We start from the raw sequence: 23,030 nt of genomic DNA, 5'->3' as shown, positions 1-23,030 counted from the left end.
AAAAACGGGTTGCAGATCGACAACTGCTACGAGTGGGCGCGACTGCCGCCACCCGTGCCCGGCGGGCACTTGTACGCAGACGGGAGCAAGTAGTTTTGCCACGTGCTAAAGCAGTACTGTGCCGACCCAATGTTTTTGCGCGCGTTCTCGCGCCGAACGCCGTACGTGCGAAGCAACTGCGTCCACATCGCAACGTCGCTCGTGCCCATCAACTTGGCTTCTTCGAGCGTCACCGACATGGCCGTCCGGTCTTTGGCCGATTTGCAGCACGTGACGCGGCCGCCGCCGACCTGCCGCGAGATCCACGACGTTTGCTCGAGGATCGCCATGCACTTTTCGTCCTTCGTGTCAAAGATGGCTTGCTTGGCTTCGTGCCACACGGCCATGACGGCCGGCGACGCATTCACGACGACCAAGTACGACTCGAGCACGTTCGCGCTCTCTTGGTTGATGGCGTGCTGGAGCTGGCTCTTGCGCACGGTGTTGGCCACCGTCTGGAGCTCGTTCATGCCCTGGTTGAAGAGCACGGGCACGACCTTGATGAAGAGCGCGCGCGCCGGCGGCAGCTTCACGGGGCAGTAGACGGCGCCGGACGCCAAGTCCTGGCCCGGCACGCGGTGCATACACGGCGCGAGCGTGTAGTTGTCGCTGCAGATGAGCGGCAATTCGACGACAAGGCCCTGCGGCCCCGACGAGATGGCGACCGAGAACGCGGCCGATGCCGCATCTGGCACCAAGCGCAGCCGGATGGTCACGTACGCCAGTGCCTTGACGGCCGCATCCATGTCGCCGAGCATACCGGCTTCCGACCCGACCGTCGAGATAAGGCTCTCGACGTTGAAGAGGAAGCCGGCAGTTTGCAGCTGCGTCAGGTACGCCTTGGGCGATACACTGGGCGACGACGTGTGCAAATGCGTAAACAGCGTCTGCTGGAAGCACGGCACGAGCGCGCTCACGGCTTGCGTGAAAGCAACATCGAGGCGCTGGTCAATGTGCCACTCGAGCGCGTACATGTCGCGCTGGAGCGCCTGCGTCGTGTTGTCGGACCAGTCGGTGGCCTTGAGCGACCGTTCGCGCAGCCTACATGGTGTCGTTCGCGACCGGCGAAACAAAAGTCGTCCACGTACCGCTCGAGGTCGTCCCGGAGCTGGCGAATGCCGCCGTGGCCAAAGCCATAGACGTGGGCCGCAAACGCGCCGACCGTCGTCGTGCCAAAGAGCTCGTGGGCGCGGAAGATCGTGTCGAGCGCCGACTGCGATCGCACGCGAATGTCATCGCGCCAATCGACTTCGGTCTCTTCGTCGATTCTCGGCGGCATCGGTGACGACGACGACGACGAGGTCTGCGCCGCATCGCCCAGCGTCAAAAGCTGCATGTGCATGTTGAGGGCGACGAAGCGCAGCTCGGCGTCGGCCTTCTTCGTGCTCGGCTTGAAGCTGAGCTGGAACTTGTCCGGGTGGCCGTACGCTTCGAGAGCGGCTTGCACGACGGCGATGTACGCCTCCATGTCTTGGAGCATCGACCCGCGCCACTTGCGGTTCGTGCGCTTCCGAGCGTTGCCTTGGAGCTGGTAAATCATCTCGGTGAGTAGACTCGTCGTCGAGACGGGCGACGACCGTGGATCGTCCTCTTCGCTGTCGTCCTCGTCGAGGTGGTTGGTCCCGGTGCCGCTGAAGCTGAAGCTGCCGAGGCCGCGGCGAGGCACGTGCAGAAGCGTCGAGCGGTTCGCCTGCAGCACTTGCGCCATCCAGTTGGCCTTTTGCACGAGATCGGCTTGAATCAGCTGGAGCATCTGGTACGGGATCTCGTACGTCCATGGACTTTCGACAAGCGCCTCCTCGACGAGCACTTTACCATGCAAGAAGCTGCGCGTGATGCACGCCGACGTGTCCATGACGCCCGGCGCTTCGCAGCGCACGACGAGGAGCCCCGTGTTGCTCACGCACACGTCACCCCGGAACGAGCTCGAGAGGCGGTAGAGCTGGCTCTGCCCGAGCTCGAGCGGCTTGAGCATGGCCTCGCCGACGAGATTTTGGGACGAGAGGTCCGAGAGCGTGTTCCAGTTCCGGACACTGTAGACGCGGATGCGCAGCACGTGCATAGCGTCGAGAGGCACTTTGACCATCACGTGAAACTGCGGGTCCGTCGTGTGCGCGAGCTCCGACCGTCCGAGCTACGAGGAATCAGATGCAGCAACGTATATATTGGACCGCGAACCTCAATGTCGTCGACGCCGTCTTGCAGCATGTGCACAATCACAAGGGATGCGTGCACGTCTTGGCCGCCGTGCTTGAGCTGAAAGCACTGGAACGAGAGCCAAAGCGCATCGAGGAGGCCCGGCGGTGTCGGCAGCGTCGTCGGATTCACGGGAGTCGCGTGGGGTGTGAAGGGCTGCACGCTCAGGTACGGCGCCGCTTCTTGCGTCGGCGTCGACGAGAGCAAGAGTGGGCTCGGGCGGTGCCACCGAAAGTCCTTTCCAAACCCGCTCGTGATGCCAAGGTGTTTGCCCAGCAGCGGCGTCGTCTCGCCCGTCGACATGTTGGACCGCCACAGGTTCGGGTCCACGTCCCACATGACAATGACAAAGAAGACGGCTGGAATGAGCTCCGGGAGGACGTACCCGACGCATAGGCACCAATTCGGGTCCTGAAGCGAACCGCACTCCTTGTGGGCCCACGGGTGCTGGAGGTACAGGAACGCGCGGAGCAAGAAGAGAAGCGACGAGCCGGCAAAGATGCAGTTGAGGTAGCACAGCGCGCGGTGGATCTTCTGGACCGCGCGGACGCTCAAGCTCGTGTCATCTTCGTCGATGAGCCGCTGGACACGCATGCGCATCTTGCAGATCGAGAAGAGAAGGCCAATGCAGAGGAGGAGACTGCCCATGACGACGAGCAGCACCGGAAGCATGTCGGACCAGTAGCTCGCGGCCGCGTCCTTGGTGCGCGACGTGGGCGTGAAAAAGCGTCGAGCTCGAGGCACAGCACGACGGCGTACAGCGCCACGTTGATGTACAGGAACGAGTGCCACACGCGCTTCGAGCGTGCCGACGACGACGGGTTCACGACGTCAAACCAAAAGAAGACCTGGAAGAGCATGAGCGAGAAGAAGAGGCAGAGCGCAGTCCGGTTGAGCACGTCGCGGACGCCCGCGGGCGGCGCCGTGAGCAGCGAGAGCGATCGGAGGCAGCAGAAGGTCGTCACGAGGTACTGGAAGACCTTTTGCCGCGTGAGCAGGCGCGGGCGCATTTGGAAGCTGCGCGTGAAGGCAACGACGCCGACGCCGAGGTAGAGGCCGATGCAGAGGAGCTGGACCGACGGCGAGAGCTGCGGGAGGTACTCGAGCTCGCTCATGACGACGTCGGAGCGGCGGATGTGCTGCATGTCGCCTACTGACGCGCGTGTCATGGGCGCAACGATGGACTATCACTCGAAGAAGATCCACCTCGACTATACCCAACATCCGTCGACCAAGGCCATTGGCTATAATTCATTGATTTTCGCGCCCCGGCCAATCGGCGGCCGAGTCAGACGCCGCACGCAGGTCTGCACGGCGCAGCAGCAGGTACGAGTGCCACTGCCTGGAGCTCCAAGGGAGCTCGCGATGGACGACGACGTTGACGGCGTTCGTCGGGCGTGATCTCTCGCAGCCCTTGCGCCACAGGCAGCTTGCAACGCTTGTGCACCGGCTCGATCCGCGCGCCGCCTCTGCGCAGTTCCAAGACATGCACGACAGCAACGACTATTACTATGTGTACTACGATCGTACAACGACTAACTATAAACTACCCGCGGTGCGCCTGCTGGATCCGAATGCGCGGAATCGCGACAGCTTCGTTCTTTGGCAGCGTCGCCGCAATGCTGTAGTACATCTCGAGCTGCGCAATGTACTCGGTGAACGACGCGCGCTCGTACACGAGCGTCGGCGCCTTGCTCGCGCGCAGGGTCTCGAGGAGGAGGTGGTCGAACGGCTCGTACTCGACGTGCGTGCTGCCGCTGCCGTCGAGCCCAAGGAGGATGCTGTCCGAGTGCGCGCCGAGCTGCCGCCGGTCGCCAAAGATGTAGATGAGCAGAAGATGGTAGCAGAATCGGACGTCGCGGGACCAGTGACCAAAGAGCCTCGGGAACGCGTCGACGAGCAGACTCAATACGAACTGTTGGAGCGACACGGTCAAGTGCCCAATGCAGTGCAGAAGAAAGACCTGGCGCAGGGATAAGGACTCGACGCTCGACAACCGACTAGTACCTGGATGGCCTTGAGTCGATCCATGCGGTCGGACGCCAGGAGCGTGACGATGAACTTGCGCAAGAGTGCTTGCGTCGCGTCGTTGTCGATGCAAGCCGCTACACGACCGATAAGAAAGTGATGCGCCAGTGCGATCGACCTACTTGGCGCGTGCGTGATCCACTGCTCGAGAAGTGCAAGGCTCGGGACAGCCGACCGTACGTAAAAGCAGTTCAAGTGCTTGTACATGGCAGCCATATACGGCGCAAACGACTGCTGCGTGAGCATGACGACGGCCTCGATCGTGGAGAAGACGACGCGCGGGTGCTTGACGTCAAAGGGCAGTCGCCGGTCGAGCTTGGCCTTGCGCGCCGAGATCAAGTGGAAGCGGAGCCCGTTCGTGTCTTCATCGCAGTCGAACGTCTGGTACGCAAAGCACTTTTCAAAGAGGTTGGTCGCGCGGCCTTGGAGCGCCGCGAACGGAGGAACGTCGGCCCACGGGATGTGCCCTCGGCTCGTGCGCTGAATGTGCTCAGTCGTCGCCATCCAAAGGCTAAGAAAGAGGTCCAAGCACAGACTCGAGTCGATGCAATTGTTGTCGCTGTCAATGTTGTCCTCGCCATCAAAGGACCTCGCCTGGTCGTCCATAAGAATGTCCAACTCGGAGTAGGGCACGGATGCGTCCACCGGCGGTGTCTCGATGATGATGTCGAGGGCAGCTAGCGCGTGTGCCTCAATGGTCTCGAGTGCGACGTCGTCGAGAAAAAGCCGGTCCCAGCCGTAGAACGCCGAGTTGTCTTCCTGAAAGAAGCTCTTGGCCCGTGCCACACATCGTGGCTTCCGTGGTGGCGTGCCGCTAAAGCCAAATCGGTCAAAGAGGTCGAGCACGAGCGTCTGAAGCGACGGAAGCCGGCAGTAGAGCACGGCCAGCACGTCCACAAAGAAAGACCGGTGCACTTGCACAAGCGCGGCCGCATACACCAGCGTACGCGTCGAGAGATTGATGTACCGCTCGAGAAGCTGCATTGGGTCCTTTGCGAGCGGCGGGGCTTCGTACGCATAGACGGCGTCGACGTCAGGGTCCGACGATGTCTGGCGGCGCTTGGAGGCCCACGTCGATGACTTGCGGAATGGCGGGTGTGACTGCTGGCTCGACATGTCCACCTTGCTCCAGCGCTCGGTCGTGTCCTCCGTCACGGCCACGTACGCTTCGTAGACCTTGGCGAACTCGCGCCGCTCCATGAGCTTGAACATGAGCGCCTCGGCTTTCTGCCGCTTCAGCTGGTCGTTGAAGCCGATGGTTTCTTGGAGCGCCGCGGTCGACCACGGAATGCAAGACGCGAGGAGGATGTCCCAGAGCTGCAAAAGCAGTTTTGCGAGCTCGCCAATTGTTGCCCGCGGATGTTTTGCAGTTGTGGCGGACGTGGCCTCGACGTCCATGAAGAGCGCGCACTCGAGACTGTCGAGAACGTCGGGCTGGAGCAGTGGGTACGTTGGCGCCTTGCCGCTACCGTCGTAGCTACTTGGACTCTTGTTGTTGCTGTTGTTGTTGCTGCTGCTGGCGCTGCTAGCCCGCAGTCGGATGTCCGCGTCGTGTTGCTGCTGGATCACGCCCGACGCGATCTCGATGAACGCATGCGAGACGGACGACGGGGTCTGGAGGCAGGTAAAGAGGCCTGCGTGGCGACTGCCTTTCTTCTGGCGGCCCTTGGCCTTCTTCGGGCCCGCGACGCGCCCAAGCATGAAGCGGAACCCATGCGCCACCATCGGAGGATTCGATTGTGTTCAGAAAACTGCGCCGTTTGGACCTCGCGGCTTCGAACTTCGAGAATGCAAGTAGGATTCGGGTCCACAGTGTACTTGCCTATCAGATTTTACGGATTTTGGCAGCGAAATGTGCCGCCGTTGACAGCAAGCGCCTTCGTGCCGCGCATATGCGTATCAATGAGATGGCAGTGTATCATTAGTCCATGACGCAGCCCCTTCGAGCCTTGGACCAGCATGCTCGATCGCTAGTCTAGACCAACAACTGAGGTGGATACGGTCACGAATAAAATCGACACCAGTGCGGACCATCAAACAGGTGTAGGTGTATCCATGATGGTGCCCTGCATCGCGAAGATCCCTTTGCCCATGCCAAGCATTGCCCAAACGGCATGTGTCAGTACTAGTAGTAGTGCGACTACTGGAGCTTGTATGGACCCTCGTTGGACGATACCATCCCAGTCGCAGGCGCGAGTCGACGCGGCGGCAAGAGACACAGTTCACCTTATCGGCATTTCGTACTTTTTCATCGAAGCCGTTTCAAAGAAGTTTGATACGACTAGCAAGGCCATAAATATAGTAGTTTATACGCAGCGCCACATCCCCGCGTTGGCGTCGCATAAGGTAAGAGCTCGAGCCCGAACGCGGCATCGCGCGATTTTCCGCGGCTCGAAGTTGTAACACCAACTTCGACCGCGCCAGTGCGGTACGTTCAGCAACAAAGCAACAAGAGCCGTCGCTGAACTGACGACAGCGTTGCTGTTGGCACACGCTGACGCACACTCTGATCTTGGCATTCTGCGCAGTGTGGACATTGCACTTTGCCAAATGACCCAGTCGCGTGCGTTGACGCAAGGCTCGGGGTTGTATTTACGTTGGCCTAGCCAGGATTGAAAGGATGCGCTGCTTGGGTAGGGTTGTGAGTGCCGGGTACCCACGTCGCAATCTGCGACTGTGGTGCAGGCCAGAAAGCCGTGCTGGGCACCTCGCATCATCCAAATCCGTCCACGCGCGCGAACTGCGTTTTAGTAGGTTAAACGCCGGGCCAATCACAGCGTGCGATTCAACCAATTGCAATTTCGACCAATGAGCGCGAGGCCAAAGTCAGAAACAAACCTCCGACCGCCGAAGAAGAGCGGAGTGTGATGCAGGTCCTTGTTTGGAAGCACGCGGACGAGCATCTCGAGGTCGACGATGGCGCCATGGACGTCTACCTCACGCACGCTGCGGCCGGCCGCGTCCGCGTCGTTGGTCTGATGAACGGCGACGCGCCCGCGGACGCGACCTTCGCGTCGACCAAGGAGCATCAGCTGCTGCTGCACACCATGTCGCCGAGCCTTCCGACGCTCGACGCTGGCGACGATGAGAAGAAGTCTCTGCTCTGGATGCATGCCGAGGAAGCATCCAACGTCATCGTCCTCGCGTCCAAGAACGAGCATCTCGGTCGTTTGCTGCTGGTGCTCCTCTCGTCCGTTCTTTTGTACAGCCAGGATAGTGAGCTCAGCTTTGAGAAGCTGCGCTGGATCGCAGACCTCCCGACGCAATTCAAGTTACGGTCAAACCAGGACGAGGCTGGCGTCATGAAGGACCTGGCGAGCGTCCTGCCGCGCTTTGTGTGGGTCGCGCGCAACTCCAAGGTCAAGTGGCTCGCCAACCCAGGGTCCGCCACGAAGAAGACGCCCACGGAGTACTTTGATGGGCTCTTTGCGCTCGAGTCGGGCTTTAGCGAGGCTGTGATGCAGAGCAACGCGTTCAAGACGTATTTTACAACCTTCTTCCCCACGCGCGACTGCATGATGATCAGTCGCGCGGTCGAAGCCAGCGCCGGTATCGAGCTCACGTACGATCTGTCGCGCGACGTCCTTCGGCCCGACTACGTCGTCGCCGCCGACAAGGTGCATTCGCGGTATCTCTCTGGCGAGGCCGGCGAAGACACTTTGCCGGCCAAGCAAGTCGCGGGCAATGCGATCACGCCTGCGCAGTTTCGGATTCTCGTCGAGTACTTTGTCGAGTCGCTCAACACGCACCAGTTGCCGATCCTGCAGCACGCTGCGACCAAGATGCTCCGCGTGACGTGCGAGGTACACGATGCATATAGTGCGAAAACCTGCAACTCCTAGTCTGTCTGTAGCAAGGAATCGCGCGTGCGGCCGAGCAGTACACGCAGACGTTCGCATCACTCGTGCCGCTCGCCTCGGAGGAATCGGCCACGATCCCGTCGTCGCGCCTGCTTCTTTGGCCCACCTTAGGAGTCTCCGCGCCGCGTCTGTCGAGGTTTACACGCTATCGCAGCAGATCCCTGTAACCAACGCCGCGGCCCAAACGCTGCTCCAAGGCCAGATCACCACGCTCCTCGCGACCCTTGATGCTGCGTATGCCAAGGCCCTTGCGTCGGCAACAGAGCTCTCGCAGGAGACGTGCACGGCGCTCTTGGCCACGCTGCACCCGCTCTCGCTCACTGAGACGACGACAGAGCTGGCACAGCGACCTCGTGACGAGTTTCCGGATGGTCTCCAAGCCACGCTTTTGGGGTTCAAAAGCAACCTTCAGCGTGCTCTGGCCGAGTACAAGGCCGGCGCGACCGCGCGCAACCACCAAGGGTCGTCCAGCTCGGCGTACGACCCAGAAGCCGGTCTTGGTGTCGCCATGTACCCGTCGCTGCAAGTGTACTTAAGCGACCACATCCTCGGGTCGGTCGTCGAGTGGGGCAAGCAGGTGCTCGGGCTCTTTGAGAAGCACATGGCTGCCGCCAATGTACGCGCTATCTGCATTGGAGGCTGTTCTCACGCTTCCTGCTGTACTGTGTAGGAGGAGAAAGCGACGCTGGAGCAAGAACTAGCCGAGCTCACGGCCGCAGACGCGCTAACGGACACGAGCGATCGCCGGAAGGAGTTTGAACGCGAGCTTTCTGCGCGCACGGAGGAGCTCTCGTCGCTCAAGTCGACGCTGACGGCGGAGCTTGAAGACAAACGGTATTTTTCCGTACCAAATGTGCCTCGAAGGGTATTCATGATTATGTCTCGCGTAGCATGGACTTGGAGCGGCTCCTTCTCGACCTTCAAGGTGTCACAAGCAAGCACGAAGCGCGCGTCGCGTCCACGGAGCGCGAAATCGAGCGAATCAAGGCCAAGACGCTCAGGATCGAGGAGCAAGCGCTTCTCGAGCGGCAGAAGCGCGAGGCTCTGGTGCACGGTGCGGCCATGGACATCCTCAACATAGAGACGTCGCTGCATAGCCAGCAAAAGAGTCTGTATAGCGAGCAGCGCAGTGCGCTGGCCAAGGTCGCAGAGCTTGAGCGGTCGCTGAACGCCAAGAAGACGGCGCATCTGCAGTCGCTCTTTGACCTCGAAACGGGCTGCGCGCGCCAAATGGAAGAAACCAAGGCCGCGCACAAGAAGGACATGGCCGACCTCAAGACGCAGGCCAAGCAAGACATCTTTATGCTCAAGAAGGCCTACGACAGCAAGAAGAGTGTCGTGCAGCACCAGCTCGACGAAGTCAACGTGCTTGTCAAGCAATGTGAAGACCAGCTCGCGCTTCTCGAGCCCAAGCTCAACCTCGACGGTCCTGTACCGCGACTCAACACGGCACAGGGCAATCCTCGGTCCACCCAAGACGAAATGTGCAAACAGTCGTAGACTAGAGCGTAACGAATGCTGTCGTGTGTTGATGCTACGAGTCTTGTGTTCTGCTTGTGTAGTATTATTAATACTGTCAAGGATTGTATGAATGCACTAGGAAATCGAAGCCATATTTAGCGACATTATAATATGTGGTAAATACGGCTTTGCCATAATTTGAATTAAGTCCATATCGTGCGTTGTACGCTTCGCACGCCGGCAAGACATAGCGTTTTGTGCTCTCAGATGTCTGTTCAATCATCGAGTCGAGTATGAGCGATTTTTCATTCTGACGCGTCGTGGCCGACAGAGCGGCTTGAAATGGGATTCTGCGTCGTGCATGCTTCTACAAATGTTTGTGATTGGTCAAAAATTGTGCAAAAAGGGGCCAATAAAAATACGTGTACACGACTCGGAGGTTGATGCCAATGCTAGCCATCAGCGCTGCCTGAGAGTATTCATGCCATTATTTGCAAATGCGAGCTAACATGTAAAGTTATATACTGTATGTATCTTGGGGTACGGGTCACCACCACGAGGGTCTTGAAGTTGGCAGACCAGGGACCAGCGGGGAGACTTGATGCGAGTACACCAACATGATCTGCGACTCGTCTTGTGAGGCTCGTCCACGTGTTGATATAATCCAAGGTATATTTCCTTGATATAATCTTTCTGTGGCTGACACCTTGGAGCTGCTGTGACACAAGGTAAAACACGCTTTTGGTCCTGCGTGTTCTGTTGAATCCGAGCAATTTTAAGAAATCGCAGGCACACTGCGTGTGCATCTAATGAGTCCGTAGTGTCGCGATCCACTTTTGCCAATCGAGAGCGTGACCGAACAATACGAGTCTCGCTGGGCGACTCGTGTCCGCAAACCACAGTAAGTGGTGTGTGGTTAGATATCAAACTGGTCTGCGCGCCAAAGGCGATCCGATTTAGCGTATCCGGACCTCATCCGGATATACCGCCCGCGACCGAAAGGTTGACTCTGAGCGTGGCATGGACGACCTCGTGCGGCAAGCGGCCGTGGCCCGGGAGCGCTGCCTCCTCGGGCTCTACGACGAAGGGAGCAAGATCTTCCGCGCATGCATCCGCGACGCCATCTTCGCCCGCCGGTCTAGCCGAGACGACCGCGCGCTGCACGCCTTGGTCGAGAGCCTCAAGGCCGAGTACGCGGTCATCCACCGCTACACCACGACGCTGGACCTTTTCCAGCAGATTCAGATCCAGCCCAAGAAGACCAAGCTGCGCTCGCTCCTCGACGAGGTCCCAGTGCCCAAGCCGCGTCCAAGCGTGACGTTCAAGCGGCTGCCGACCGACGACGAGTTTGTCGTGCAGAAACGACCGCGTCGTACCGATGAGAAGGAGAACCCAGCAGCGAGCGAGGTACGGTGATGGCGCCGCCCAAGGAGGTTCATTGTATGTTTCTGCATGTAGAAGGAGCGAAGGACGCTGCCCGCCAAGAGGAAACGGGCCAAGGACAGCGCCGCTGCGACCAAGAACCAGAGCAAACACCCATATCTCAAACGCAACAGCATCTCATACACTACCACGAGTACAATCCCCGAGCATATGGAGGTGCTCATCGGTGACGTAGGCGAGCCCAAGGGACCGACGCGTGCCATGAGTTCGCGAGCAAGGGCGATGGCGTACGAGCCACCACACATGGAGAGTAGCCTCGCGCAGTCAAATCTTCTTCGCAACGTACCATCCTCATCCCTTTCGTCCAAGCCGCTATATACGTCGCCTCGGACATCGACCGAGTCGAGCACCGACGAAGGCCTTCCCAAGTACTCGGACATTGCGCGTGCCGAGCGGCGTGTCGACTTGGATCTGATCGAAGCCATCGAGCGGGATATCGTCGATCGCGGCGCCAAAGTTCAATTTGAAGACATTGCGGGCCTCGACCATGTCAAGAACCTGCTCAAGGAGGCCGTGATGCTGCCGCGGTTCGCGCCCCACCTCTTCACCGTAGGCTTGTTGTCCCTCCATACTGCATCTCATCAAACTCTCAAATAGGAGGACGGGCCACTCAAGCCGTGCAATGGGGTTCTCCTTTTTGGTCCGCCGGGCACGGGCAAAACCCTCCTCGCCAAGGTACGTTCTGCGATCCAAGCCCGTGGCTACAAGCCCTGTAGGCTGTCGCCAACGTCTGCAACACAACGTTCTTCAATGTCTCGGCCTCGACGCTCTCGAGCAAGTACCGAGGCGAGTCGGAGCGCATGGTGCGCATTCTCTTTGAGATGGCGCGCTACTACGCTCCATCCATCATCTTCATGGACGAGATCGACGCGATTGCGGGCGCGCGAGGCACGGCTCAAGAGCACGAAGCGAGCCGCCGGTATGATATCATGCCGCCAATCACCTGAATACACTTATGGTATGTGGCAGCGTCAAGACCGAGCTGCTCGTGCAAATGAATGGCATTCTAAACGAAGAGGACGGCGCGACTGACGCCGCCAAGCAAGTAATGGTGCTCGCCGCGACCAACTTGCCGTGGGAGCTGGACGAAGCGATGCGCCGACGCCTCACAAAACGCGTGTGTACGTCGTCGGACCTCGAGAGTGCGTGGCGATGGCATTCTTCTTATGTAGATATTCCGCTGCCGGAGCTTGTCGGGCGACGGGAACTCTTTCAACTCAACTTGCGCAAGATGAGCTTGGCGCGCGACGTCGTCCTCGATGAACTCGCCGATCAAACGCAGGTATGTAGAGCAATATACTTGAAAAATGAACTATGCACGGTGTAGGGGTACAGCGGCGACGACATCACCAACATTTGTGAAGCCGGTACATATTTGTTGCTCTGTGTCCTCTCCTTCGTTGAACAAACCTCGTTGATGTAGCCAAGCTGCTGACGGTCAAGAGGGTGTATACGCCGCAGCTTCTCCAAGATGTACGGGATGTCGGCATATAGGGTGGGTAAAGCAAGCGTATGCGTAGATTCAAGCAAGCTCGTGTTCCGAGCGGGATTTGCGGGAACTCAAAGAGCAGTCGCTCGTTGTCACCAAGGTCGGAACCGTGGCGCATTCCAATATGGGCGCATTCTACCGCTTGGATTCTGATGCGGAAAATGTTGTAGGCAGATTTTCACGTTGCACTTGGGAACGTGTCCAAGTCGGTCGGTACCGACCAATTGCATCGGTTCGCCGCGTGGGAAGCTGAATTCGGCTCCAAGTAAGGACGTAATGAGGCGCATTTTTCGTTGCTCGACGGGTCGCGAGGCGGCCCTTGCACAGCGCAAGCCCCCAACCACATCAAAGTTGTGAACACAAATCTGTATTTCTGGACGTTTAGCAAATGCACACATTACCAAACAAGCATCGACTGCAGCTCTTACACGACGGCGACTGACTGTACATATATCGAGGTACGCTCTTGCTTACGGTGTTTTGCACCACGTGATGCCAAGGCTCTCGAAGACATCCGTGCTCGGGTCGTCGTAGTTGATTGGGTCGCTTCCATGCCGCCGGTACTTGATGGCCTTCTGGGCCAAGAGTACGTTCTTGTTTGTGACGTCCGTGGCGTTGGCGAGGCGGAGCGTCGTGCGCACGATATGGTCGTAGCGCTTCTTGAGTGAATCGTCCGAGTAGGACAGTCGATAGTGGCGCCGTGTCCCGCACCCATGGCTCTCTGGTGCGACTACAACCTCGGTGGAGCTCATGTGGATGGATCACGTGGCAAAATGAAAAGTAAACCTACTAAGCCGATAACATTCCGTGCTTAGAGCTACCAATTTTGGGCGCCCGATGACGTGGCGCGCCCATTGGTCACCATGGAAGTCGTGGGCTAATCAAATATGTGGATTTTAATGCTGAAACGCCGGCGATGCTGTTGTTCTTGCTTATAAAGCTGACGAACGAAAAACCTGATGGCACCATCAAGTTTTTCGCGGCACTTGGTCATATAGGGTCGCGCTCAACAGAGAATGAGGTCGATGCGAATCAAGTTGGCGATGACACGCTCTGCTCCCGTGGATTGACGTCGCTGGCCATTCTCACCCGTCGCCACCAATATATTAGGGCGCTGCGCTACGGCACACAAAAATATAGACGGGATTCTTGTTCGCCGCACGCCGAGTTCTACGGTCGTCCCGCGAGATTGATGTGCACGATGGGAATGAAGATGGGGTAGGCTGAATACGTGGGCTGAATACGGTCCCCGAGACTGGTGGCTAGGCAACAACCGCACCCTCTAACGTCAATCACCCCGCATCGAGCTCTTCAGACAACTCCAAAAAGGACTGAGCGGCAATGATCTGATGCCCTCTGTGCGCGTCAGGTCTTGTAGGTACAATCAAGAGTACAATGGATCTTAGCACGGTGCATTAGCGACTTGCATTAAGATACACGAACGGAAGTGCTGATCGCGTGATTGATTGCATGCTGCATCGTGCACACTGGAACGGCATCACGAAATAGCACATGAGGACGAATCGCGTAGAGCCTGTACGATCGATTCGGGACGGCTTTTTGAAGCGATTCGACGTCGTTTCGGAGGTTCGCGAGGCTTATGTGCGAGTGAGCTTCTGTCGCTCGCCCGTCAGTGGACTACGAAGTTAATTGATTTCCGTGCTATTGGCTCTGGGCCAGCGAAAGAAACCAGGCAGCCCAACGTTAGCATTTGTCAAGGGAGATTTCAACTAATTTCCGCACTGCCTGCATTGTGCGCACTGCTCGTGTATTTCGTTTGTTGCGCGCGCTGAAGAAGCGAAATGGCATCCAATATCAGTCCCAACATCTCGACTCTGCTGTTGGACAAGGCCAGATGTGGCCATCGTTGACGATGTGGTTCATCACGAACCTTTATTAGTTAAGGCGATGTCGCCTCGATGTCGACGAATCGTGCGAGGGGCTGCATTGTCTTTGCTCACTCATTGTGACGTAGGGTGCAGCTTGTGCCAGACAACACCGAGACGCTCAAAGGCATCTTGCGTGGAGTCGTCGATTTCGAGGTGCTCAATCGAGTGTTGACGAAAGCGAAGAGCGCGTTGCGCGAGATCCGCGTTGATGCTTGACGCGCTTGGTTGTTGCGCGAAATGCAGCATGGCGCGGAGGCACGCATCGCATCGCTCTTTTGTGGCATCGTCGCGATAGTAGAAGCGATACCGAGGCTTCCGCACGCTCATATTGATACGTGCAGGTCGTTTGTGAAGCGCGCTTGAGATGTGGTGAGTCAAGGTCGTGGGTCTTGAAAGAAGACTAACATACTGCTCGGAGCAGTCGCAGAGGTGCAGGAGAGACAGCAAAGGACGGTGTGTCGCTGGAGTGCCGTTCGTAGCCGCGTGGCATGTCGCTGGAGAGCAGTATGAAGCTACGGCGTGCCGCAGCGGCATCGCAGCCCCACGCGGCGATGATACGAGTGCGTCGTCCCGCACTGACGATGGCCCGCGTTCTTGTCGCACAATTGGCATCCCGTGTGTCGCAGACGTGCGTTTTAACATGCAGCTCACGTGATTGGCCAAATCGCTGTCAATACCATTGTTCTAAGTGGAAATACCTTCTCGGGTCCAGTCGGCTTTCTTTGGCACACTCCATCGCCGAGCCAGAAGAGGGTCTCGAGTCGTGTGGGCGTGTGGCTTGTCGACGCAGCTTCAATTCGAACCGGGACCCCACAAACGTCATTCATTTACATGAATAGGATACACAAATCTCATCAAGTCGGCGACTACGGCGTTTTGCACCATTTAATACCAAGGCTCTCGAACACGTCCGCGCTCGGGTCGTCGTAGTTGATCAAGTCGCTGTGACGCCGTCGGTACTTGATAGCCTTTTGCGCCAAAGAACGTTGTTACTCGTCTCCGTGGCGTTGGCCAGGCGTAGCGTCGTGCGCACAATCTGGTTAAAGCGCTCCTTCAGCGAGTCGTCCGAGTAGGTGACGCGGTAGAGGCGCCGGACAACAAGCGAGTCACGAGGGCCGACGTTTGTCGGGCTCGATGCGTTAGAACGGCTGCCTTCAGCGATGCAATGGACATCGACTTCGGGGGCGTCCATGAGTGTGCTGTTGCCGCCAACTTCAATACTGTGCGTTTTCGTGGCTCCGCGCGTTGTATACATATGTCGTGAAACCATCGAAATGTGACATTTTAGTGACGTGGCACCTCTTGATCGCGTCCTGCTGCACACTGGCCAATGAAATAAGGCCGAGCAATGAAGTTGAAGCGCAGAAAGGAACGGCTTCATGGCAGCGGTTTCGATTCGTGAGGTGCCTCTTCAGTTTTCCTTTTCGTCTCATAGATCGCCGTTTGATTACTCAGCTGGTGGTTCTATGTTTCGTGCGATTTAAGTCCGATTCAGTATTCATCCTGGAAATCGAAGCTCTAAGCTGCCAGACGGCGGTGAATGTGGAACTTTGCCGCATTCAAGAACAAAAGCCGAGACAGCATGCACGCTATTTATCCGCTCTACGATAGAAAGAGCTTGTTTGCATACTTGGCTTGGAATCTAACACGTCCTGCGTGGAGATGCACTGCAAAGCGCGCACGGAAATTGATTGTGGGTCGCCACAGGAAAAGGCCGCCAGATGGGCGGGACACGAGGTGAAACCAACGCGAAACACCGCGAACATACAAGTGCGAACCCGAGACGGCATGGCTGAGGGTCGTGCCTTTCGAGCCGACCTTACCAGGGATGACTGGGACTTTCATGGTTACGACTTCAAGGAGCTTGAGGCCATTTACGCCAGCGTGCTTCGCCGGCGCGCCAAGCGGGGCGTCAAAAGCATCAGGAACCCGCGCGGGTACTACCTACTGGCAAGTCGCTACGCTCGGAAAGATCCATTGCCACTACACGTGATTGTAATGACGTTGTCTAAGTGACGGGTCTTATCGACACAACGAGTAGGAGCCAAAGCCCAAGGTCATGGCATCTCCAAGCAAAAAGATCTCGTCGTTCGCCGAGGCCTACGTCGATCCCAACATTCTAGAGTACATCCGCTGCGAGTGGTGGCCTCTTGCCCACTTCAACCCGATTCTCTTCAAGCGCAATCATAATGTAAGCGCACGGATGTCGATGAAGTGGTCTTAATCGCTTGTGTAGATTCCTATTACGAAGGACGACTACATTCGTTTTAGTGCCAAGCTTTTTCGAGGTCTACTTCCCGATATCGGTTTTCCAGAAGTGCTGCACCTCGTCGAGGTTTCTTGTTCATGCATATCTACCTACCGAGAATACCACATAACAACGGCATTGTAGAACGATTGGGCGATCGACTTGCTCGTGGGTGCTTCGTACGCCCCATCATTTTTGCATGAAAACGAGTCGCTGCAACCTATGGTTAGGGCAACAACTCCATTCCCATCCCTCATGGACATTCATCCATTTACCATTTCGCTTTTGGATTTGGCCACCGCGTGCACGGTACACCACGCCACTAGAGTGCTCTATTGGTAGCTCGCTAACTGCCGTAGGCCGGCGCGCTTGACACGATATTTCTCTTTCTTCAAGAAGCAAAAATCAAGTACGTGGCTTAACACAAAATGTATCTCAGTAGTTGCCCAGATTTCGCCTCGCGCACGAATTTGCCGAAATCCCAAAGCTGCACTACGCGGAGCTTTCAGCACCGGACGAGACAACATCACTCGACCCGAATGCCGTCCTTGTCGACCACGGGAAGACTTATACGCACTCAGTTGCACCCAACGCGTTTGCCACTGCCCCATCCCATCACATTGCAGTACGACGCATCCAATTGAGCCCAACCAAGTCCCCATGTTTTCTAGCTCTTCCCGACAAAACTGCCCCTCATTGTGCTTTGCCTCGCGCTCGACATGACGTCGTACGACTACAACGAAATGTCATTTTGACGCCGGAACCACCATCGTAGACGCTTGGACCTTGTTGTGCGCGCTGTCGACTCGAGTGCAGCATCGCAAGATGAGGTGTGGAAAGTTGAGAACATTCCCGCAGCGCTCGTCGTGTACAAGCCCAGTGAAGCCGATATCACGTCGCTTCAGTTCGAGACGCTGCGCGTGCGCGTGCTGCCGGCAGCCTCTAGCTCGACCGAGACGACGTATCACGTACTACGCTGCCTCGCATCAATGTATGTACCATGCACGATCGACGTAGGTCACGTGTGTGTTGCAAGAGCCGGCGGCACTCGAGTTCCAAACAGACTTTTATGGTTCCGTCGCTGCCAAGCGAGTTCGCGTGTTTGCTTTCAACCACGTGCAGCCAAACCTGGCGCAGTTATCGCTCTCGGTCGAACCAACATCGGCGAAAACAAGTGCTGTCTTTGGGTGCATCTACCTCGTCAAGCACGACGTGACGGGTGTTGCGTCGTACCGATACCAGAGCCACGCAATATTGCATGGCACCGAACGCACTTACGCCCTCGCATCGGCGCCAATGACGGGACTCTTTTACGCGGTTCTCTTTAGTACGATTGAGCTTCGGGTTTGTGAATCTTGTTTTGCAAACAATGGGGTCATTTTGCGCGTAGTTTTTGCTCTCGTACGGCGACACAGCGCCACAACCAGCCATGTCGGTCACCGCCGTCCAGCGCCCGGCTATGGCTGTGACTACCACCGAAGCGTCGACCGTCGCGAGTGAAACAGTCGCGGGGCAACGGACGCGCGACGTTCGTATGGCGACCGGCCCGCTGCCGGACATCTTTGAAGGGACCCAAATTGATGTCCGCGCGCGCCCGTCGTCCTCTCTACGGTCCAAAGTATGGCACGACATGCACTGTTTGTGGTACGCGCGACGTCTGGGCGTAGATATATTCAAGCCGACTACACAGTCGCCAAGAAGCGCAAGCCAAGCTCGCCGACGCTCGTCGTGATCACGTTCAAGAGTCGACGCCGCGTGCCCATGCAGCGCCACAACGACCCCGTACGGCCAATGACCGGCCAAAGCAGCGAGGTATGCGATGCGCTTGTACGCAGGTGGTATCGTTTTCGACCAGGGGCCGACCGAGATGTCAACCACGACGCCGTGGCACTGCGCTCATATTTTGCGCACATGGCAACGACGCAGCCGACGCTTGCAGAGCTGCGCGCGCGTGCGGCCGAGAAGGAAGCACGATTGCACACACTCCAGAATCTCAAGGGGCAGTTTGACATTGTGTACAGTGACGACGAGCTTTTCAAGCAGCTAGCGCGGGCCCCTGACGCCAAGCTGGTGCTCGAACATGGTGTGTTTAGCGCTGAGGAGTATCAATCCACGGCCACATACCTCGGGGTAATAAAGTTGTGGATGGTAACACCTATTTACGGCATGCCGGTGCGTGTAGGACCTTGTGGATGGTTCGCATGTCAAGGTCGCGCTTCAAGAGAAGCACAATACGACGCTGGAGCGCTATGTCGCTAGCCCTACAAAGGCTTTCGAGAGCCGTACGTTTTCATCTTGCTCACTGATGGTGGAAATAGTGTCATGCGTAGCTGACGAAGTCGGCGACGAGCATCACAGCCTCGTTCATGAAAATCTGCTTCGCTTCCCGCCACGCGTCTGTAGCCCGCGACACCGAAAGCACGCCGCGCCAATGGTGCTACCCAAGCAACTTCTCGCATCGGATCTGCCGTGGCAGCCCATCTGGCAAGTGCACATTGAGACGCGGGATGCTGTCGGACCGAGAAAGCCAAGTCCGCCCAAGAGTCCGTTGAAGACTGCGCGCAACGATGTTGTCGAGACGCCGTTCGAATGCACCGTGCATCCTTCCGGTCGCTCTCATATTCTACGTTTATGTAGATGCACTCCAATGGAGATACCAATAGTTGACGAATTTTCCCTGCTGACGTCGATCCTTGCACAAAAAAGCGATCCAGAACCAATAGAAGCACCACTGCCCGAGACGGTCGCCGAACCAGAGCCCAGCGCTCTTCAATACCCCGAGCTGGTGATCCCTGACTGGAAAGACCATCCTTCTGCGAGTGCGCATCCGCCGCGTCTCAACAAGCAAGCCAAAACCCGGCAACGAAGTCGCCACAAGTCGCTTATCCAAAAGCTTCCGTGGTCACGGCTGTATGCGACCGAGTCGACAGCAGTGATGCGCTCAGCATGGGAAGCCGCGCCAAAATCGTGATGATTATCATCTTATTCCGTCTTTTGCCGCTTGGCTGGCACATCTGCCTCGTCTGTAGCCTTTGTGAAGAGCGCAATGAATAGACCGCCTATGTCGTGAAGGGGCGTAAAGCGCACCGTATGCAGTATGTTCCCAGGCTATATATTGAGTTTTGTGAGCGCAACCATCGTACAAGATATGTCGGAGATCGTACCTGGCACGGTACATTGGTCGTATCAATGGGCATCAAAGAGGCACTTGGAGTATCCTTGAGGAAGGCCGCGACGATCTCTTCGTTTTGCTTGAGCGACAAGCTGCACGTGCTGTAGACCATACGACCCCCGGGTACAAGGAGTCGAAACCCATTTCGGATGAGGTCGTGCTGGAGCTCCAGAATCCCCGCAACATGCGACGGCGAGAGGTAGTTTTCGAGGTACGACTGCCACGCGTCGGCCGTCGTGAGTTTGGCCAAGTGTCGAAGCGACCCGTCGTGAGTGCACTCAGCGTCAACAAGCACCTTGTCGTAGAGACGAGACGCAGTCGCTGTACTTGAGGCCTCGCGCTGCATCTTGAGTGCGCGGGCGCGGGCGCTAGTTTGGCAGAAATAAGACTACGAGCGCACTGTGAAAGGAGGCACCTTTTGTTCATACGCTTGCGTGCAATGGACTTTTTGGAGCGATTTTCAACTTCGGCCGAGTCCAAAATGACGTCCAATACACTGTCGTGGACTGCAGCGCTCGGGTCGCTGGATGTCGGTGTGCCCTCGGCAAAGCGTCGGCCGTCAGCATGAAAGAGGCGGCAGCGCCATGGTGTGTCCGGCAGCGACTGCACGAGGTCGTACTTGTGCAAGAGCGATCGGCAGGCCGAGATACGATTCTTGGAATAGTCGACCTATTGTTGATTTGCGTTAGGAACCGCATTGGTTACCTCCGTTGCATCGTACGCCAGTGATGCTACCACGACGACCCAAGACGTCGGCCAGCATGGCTAATTTAGCGCCAGGTGCGCAACATAGATCCAGAACGTGGTCGCCTAAGGCATCATACACAGAGTTGAGAATGAGTACGAAGCGGAACGTGCGCAGACCTGGTTGCGGGTCCAACATCGCGACAGCAAAGCCAGAGCTGGCCTCCATGCCATAGATCTTTGCCGACGTATACAAGCGACTTGATGAGAGCGCGTCAAGCGATGAAACAGCGTAAAACGACTTCAACCAGGGAACGGGCTGCACGCCGGGAAACTCGGCTTGGAGCTGCTCGACCGTCACGGAGCTGTCTTTGATCCTACAAGAACGTTGGGGACCGCGCTTTGACGGCTACCTGGAGTACCGAAAGTATCGTGGAAGCGCAGTCAAGCTTACGTCGTAGACGCGCTGTTCAATGCCATGGTCGACGAGAAATGCTCGGAAGGTTGCGGGCAGCTCCATTCTTTCGCGGTTGCCAATAGATGAAGTCACAGAGCCAGAAATGCCATGTCTATGATTGGTCAGAATTTATCCGGAAACCAGCTCCAATCGACCGCGCCCTTGTTGTGTACGCTCGTTTGAGGGGCGTCGTTTGCACTTTAACGTTAGGCAGACAAAGACTGGAGCGAGCCGGGTGCGACCGCTTGTGTTGTGCGAGAAGCCGGAGAAGGCAAAGGCAATGGTAAATCTTTCATTAACCCTTACGAATTGAGATCGGGCTCGTGAACAAGGCTGTGGCGCAGGTGCAATTCAGCGACTCGCGCCGCCTCAACGGAAACCGTCCATGGACTCAGCCATGGTGGGTCTTCGAGGATGACGCAATCATTCAGGCATCGCCAGACGTTGAGCCAGACAAGTTTGGAGCACGGACCAGAGGAATGGAACGCTGGTCTGTGCATGTTGGAAGCCGTCCTGTGCGTCGAAAGGTGAGACCACGCGCAAGGGATCCGCGACCGCGTGGAGCGTGGCCCACACTCCCTTGATAAAGTCCACTATAAACATGTATATCAACGTGTTCCGCGTTATCTTCACTACAAAGACTTCGCATACGTCGTGATATGCCTGAATGCGTGGGAGATGGCACCAGCACTTGGTCGTTGGGAGTGAGCTGCGCACGGAGAGATCCATCCCGTGGTGGACCCCTCTCGCCGAGCGATAGCTCGCTCGAGGTCGTACGCAGGCTCCTTTACTCGGACCACCAAATAAGTCTACTACAGTGTACTAGTAGTACTAGTATGAGGAAGTGGTGATGTGTCTCCAAAGCGGGGCAAAAAAGAGGCGCTCTTGATCGGTCCTGTCGAGCGGGTGCGAATGGGCTTGGAGCTTGACCGCGTGAAGCACCACTCAGTATACGCATTTTCGGCTAAATGGTATCGGGTCGTCGGAGCTCAGCGTCCGGACGCTTGTTCATAACCAGGCAAGGATGTACTGCATCTCGATTCAGCCACTTTACATCACACTGCGACAACAAAGACCACACCATAGCACTCACAGCCTCCAAACATCTCATTTCGACCATTCACAGTAGTTTTTGTGCTTTTTTTCTCGTATTTAAACATTTAAATGCGTTTTACTCGTCGAGCAAAATAGACACGGTTAAATCGAAAAATCTCGTGCTACACAACCCTTTCGACGACGAGATAGGGTGATTCGAGATCTCCAAAACATTCTCTATCGACATGCCAAGTATCAGCGAATTTTGTTTTGGAGCAAGATTTGGCTCCTCGGCGTCCACGCCGGCATGGGCTCGCCACTTAAATGGCTAAAAAAGGAAAAATAAAAAAGCAAATATATTCATTGAGCACATCTAGTCGCACAGCTCGACGGTAATATTTTGAATGTGTGCAGTACCAAAAATGAGTCGGGCTTTGCAAAGAATGCTCTAAAATTGATTTTTAATTTAAATACACTCTATCCATTAGCATTTGATGGCCCCAAGAAACGGCGAGCAAAGTTGCAGGAGATGGTAAATATATCGCATGGAGGAATATGTGTAATTGATGAAAAACGATTTTTGAATTTTGGGTGGACTTTTATTTGACGTCGAAATGAGTGCAAAAATGGACGCACTGGGACGATGCAGTGGGCTTTTTGAAATTAGGGAAATGTATATTTATGAATTGTTTCAATAAAACATGTAGTATGCTCATGACATTTTGGCAACGAAATGGTCGCCGAGGATTCGTTTAGGTGGGTAGCAAGCACAATGAGATGGGTGCATGTATTGTTCAATAATGAGGGTGAAACAGGGTCGCTAATGAAAGAATGAAAAATAAAGAATCGATTTAATCAAAAATATGGTTTTAAAATTGTTTGGAGTGCTCTACAGTGCGTAAAAAGTATGTTTGGTCTTACCCGGACTTGAACCGGGGACCTTCTCCACGTCAAGGAGACGTGATGACCGCTACACTATAAGACCTTGCATATTTAACGACATTTCTCAACCAATTAGTGAAAATATAT

At 56.4% G+C, this 23,030-nt stretch overlaps 7 protein-coding genes and 1 non-coding gene across 8 annotated transcripts; 3 read left to right on the top strand and 5 right to left on the bottom strand.

The window, feature by feature from the left end:
* Positions 1 to 26: 26 nt before the first annotated feature.
* On the bottom strand, positions 27 to 3,380 carry SPRG_01828 (hypothetical protein; the record flags this gene model as incomplete). Its single annotated transcript, XM_012340396.1, has 4 exons — positions 27 to 1,080; positions 1,128 to 2,173; positions 2,218 to 2,875; positions 2,899 to 3,380. The coding sequence occupies 4 exons, from the start codon at positions 3,378 to 3,380 to the stop codon at positions 27 to 29; spliced, it is 3,240 nt and encodes a 1,079-aa protein (XP_012195786.1).
* Positions 3,381 to 3,722: 342 nt separating this feature from the next.
* Positions 3,723 to 5,990, bottom strand: SPRG_01827 (hypothetical protein; the record flags this gene model as incomplete). The annotated part of the gene is made up of 3 exons (XM_012340395.1): positions 3,723 to 4,198; positions 4,243 to 4,340; positions 4,386 to 5,990. Coding segments are annotated over 3 exons (2,120 nt in total), but the record flags the coding sequence as incomplete, so codon positions are not given.
* A 1,140-nt stretch (positions 5,991 to 7,130) lies between these two features.
* Positions 7,131 to 9,623, top strand: SPRG_01826 (hypothetical protein; the record flags this gene model as incomplete). Its single annotated transcript, XM_012340394.1, has 5 exons — positions 7,131 to 8,066; positions 8,117 to 8,236; positions 8,260 to 8,739; positions 8,794 to 8,957; positions 9,014 to 9,623. The coding sequence occupies 5 exons, from the start codon at positions 7,131 to 7,133 to the stop codon at positions 9,621 to 9,623; spliced, it is 2,310 nt and encodes a 769-aa protein (XP_012195784.1).
* Positions 9,624 to 10,570: 947 nt separating this feature from the next.
* Positions 10,571 to 12,894, top strand: SPRG_01825 (hypothetical protein). Its single transcript, XM_012340393.1, has 11 exons — positions 10,571 to 10,991; positions 11,043 to 11,160; positions 11,203 to 11,576; positions 11,625 to 11,702; positions 11,744 to 11,946; positions 11,997 to 12,148; positions 12,200 to 12,309; positions 12,355 to 12,394; positions 12,451 to 12,500; positions 12,548 to 12,616; positions 12,687 to 12,894. The coding sequence occupies exons 1-11, from the start codon at positions 10,605 to 10,607 to the stop codon at positions 12,783 to 12,785; spliced, it is 1,680 nt and encodes a 559-aa protein (XP_012195783.1). The 5' UTR covers positions 10,571 to 10,604; the 3' UTR covers positions 12,786 to 12,894.
* A 1,583-nt stretch (positions 12,895 to 14,477) lies between these two features.
* Positions 14,478 to 14,939, bottom strand: SPRG_19366 (hypothetical protein; the record flags this gene model as incomplete). The annotated part of the gene is made up of 1 exon (XM_012340864.1): positions 14,478 to 14,939. The coding sequence occupies one exon, from the start codon at positions 14,937 to 14,939 to the stop codon at positions 14,478 to 14,480; it is 462 nt and encodes a 153-aa protein (XP_012196254.1).
* A 969-nt stretch (positions 14,940 to 15,908) lies between these two features.
* Positions 15,909 to 19,780, top strand: SPRG_01824 (hypothetical protein). Its single transcript, XM_012340392.1, has 16 exons — positions 15,909 to 16,400; positions 16,447 to 16,596; positions 16,642 to 16,740; positions 16,798 to 16,832; positions 16,884 to 16,962; positions 17,013 to 17,062; positions 17,104 to 17,278; positions 17,325 to 17,380; positions 17,429 to 17,621; positions 17,671 to 17,997; positions 18,044 to 18,271; positions 18,321 to 18,465; positions 18,509 to 18,783; positions 18,836 to 18,935; positions 18,984 to 19,236; positions 19,291 to 19,780. The coding sequence occupies exons 1-16, from the start codon at positions 16,068 to 16,070 to the stop codon at positions 19,622 to 19,624; spliced, it is 2,832 nt and encodes a 943-aa protein (XP_012195782.1). The 5' UTR covers positions 15,909 to 16,067; the 3' UTR covers positions 19,625 to 19,780.
* SPRG_01823 (hypothetical protein) lies at positions 19,636 to 21,039 on the bottom strand (the record flags this gene model as incomplete). The annotated part of the gene is made up of 6 exons (XM_012340391.1): positions 20,932 to 21,039; positions 20,690 to 20,886; positions 20,547 to 20,635; positions 20,241 to 20,494; positions 19,818 to 20,193; positions 19,636 to 19,761 (listed from the first exon to the last, which is right to left on the bottom strand). Exons 1-6 carry the CDS (start codon positions 21,027 to 21,029, stop codon positions 19,636 to 19,638), a joined length of 1,140 nt encoding a protein of 379 aa, XP_012195781.1. The 5' UTR covers positions 21,030 to 21,039.
* Positions 21,040 to 22,913: 1,874 nt separating this feature from the next.
* Positions 22,914 to 22,986, bottom strand: SPRG_30022. Its single transcript has one exon. It is a non-coding gene; the product is annotated as a tRNA-Val (tRNA).
* Positions 22,987 to 23,030: the final 44 nt, after the last annotated feature.

The sequence above is a fragment of the Saprolegnia parasitica genome (genome assembly GCF_000151545.1).
Source record: "Saprolegnia parasitica CBS 223.65 unplaced genomic scaffold supercont2.5, whole genome shotgun sequence".
Taxonomy (NCBI): Eukaryota; Oomycota; class Saprolegniomycetes; order Saprolegniales; family Saprolegniaceae; genus Saprolegnia; species Saprolegnia parasitica.
Note: the sequence above shows the minus strand (reverse complement) of the source record. Positions and strands in the feature narration are given on the sequence as shown.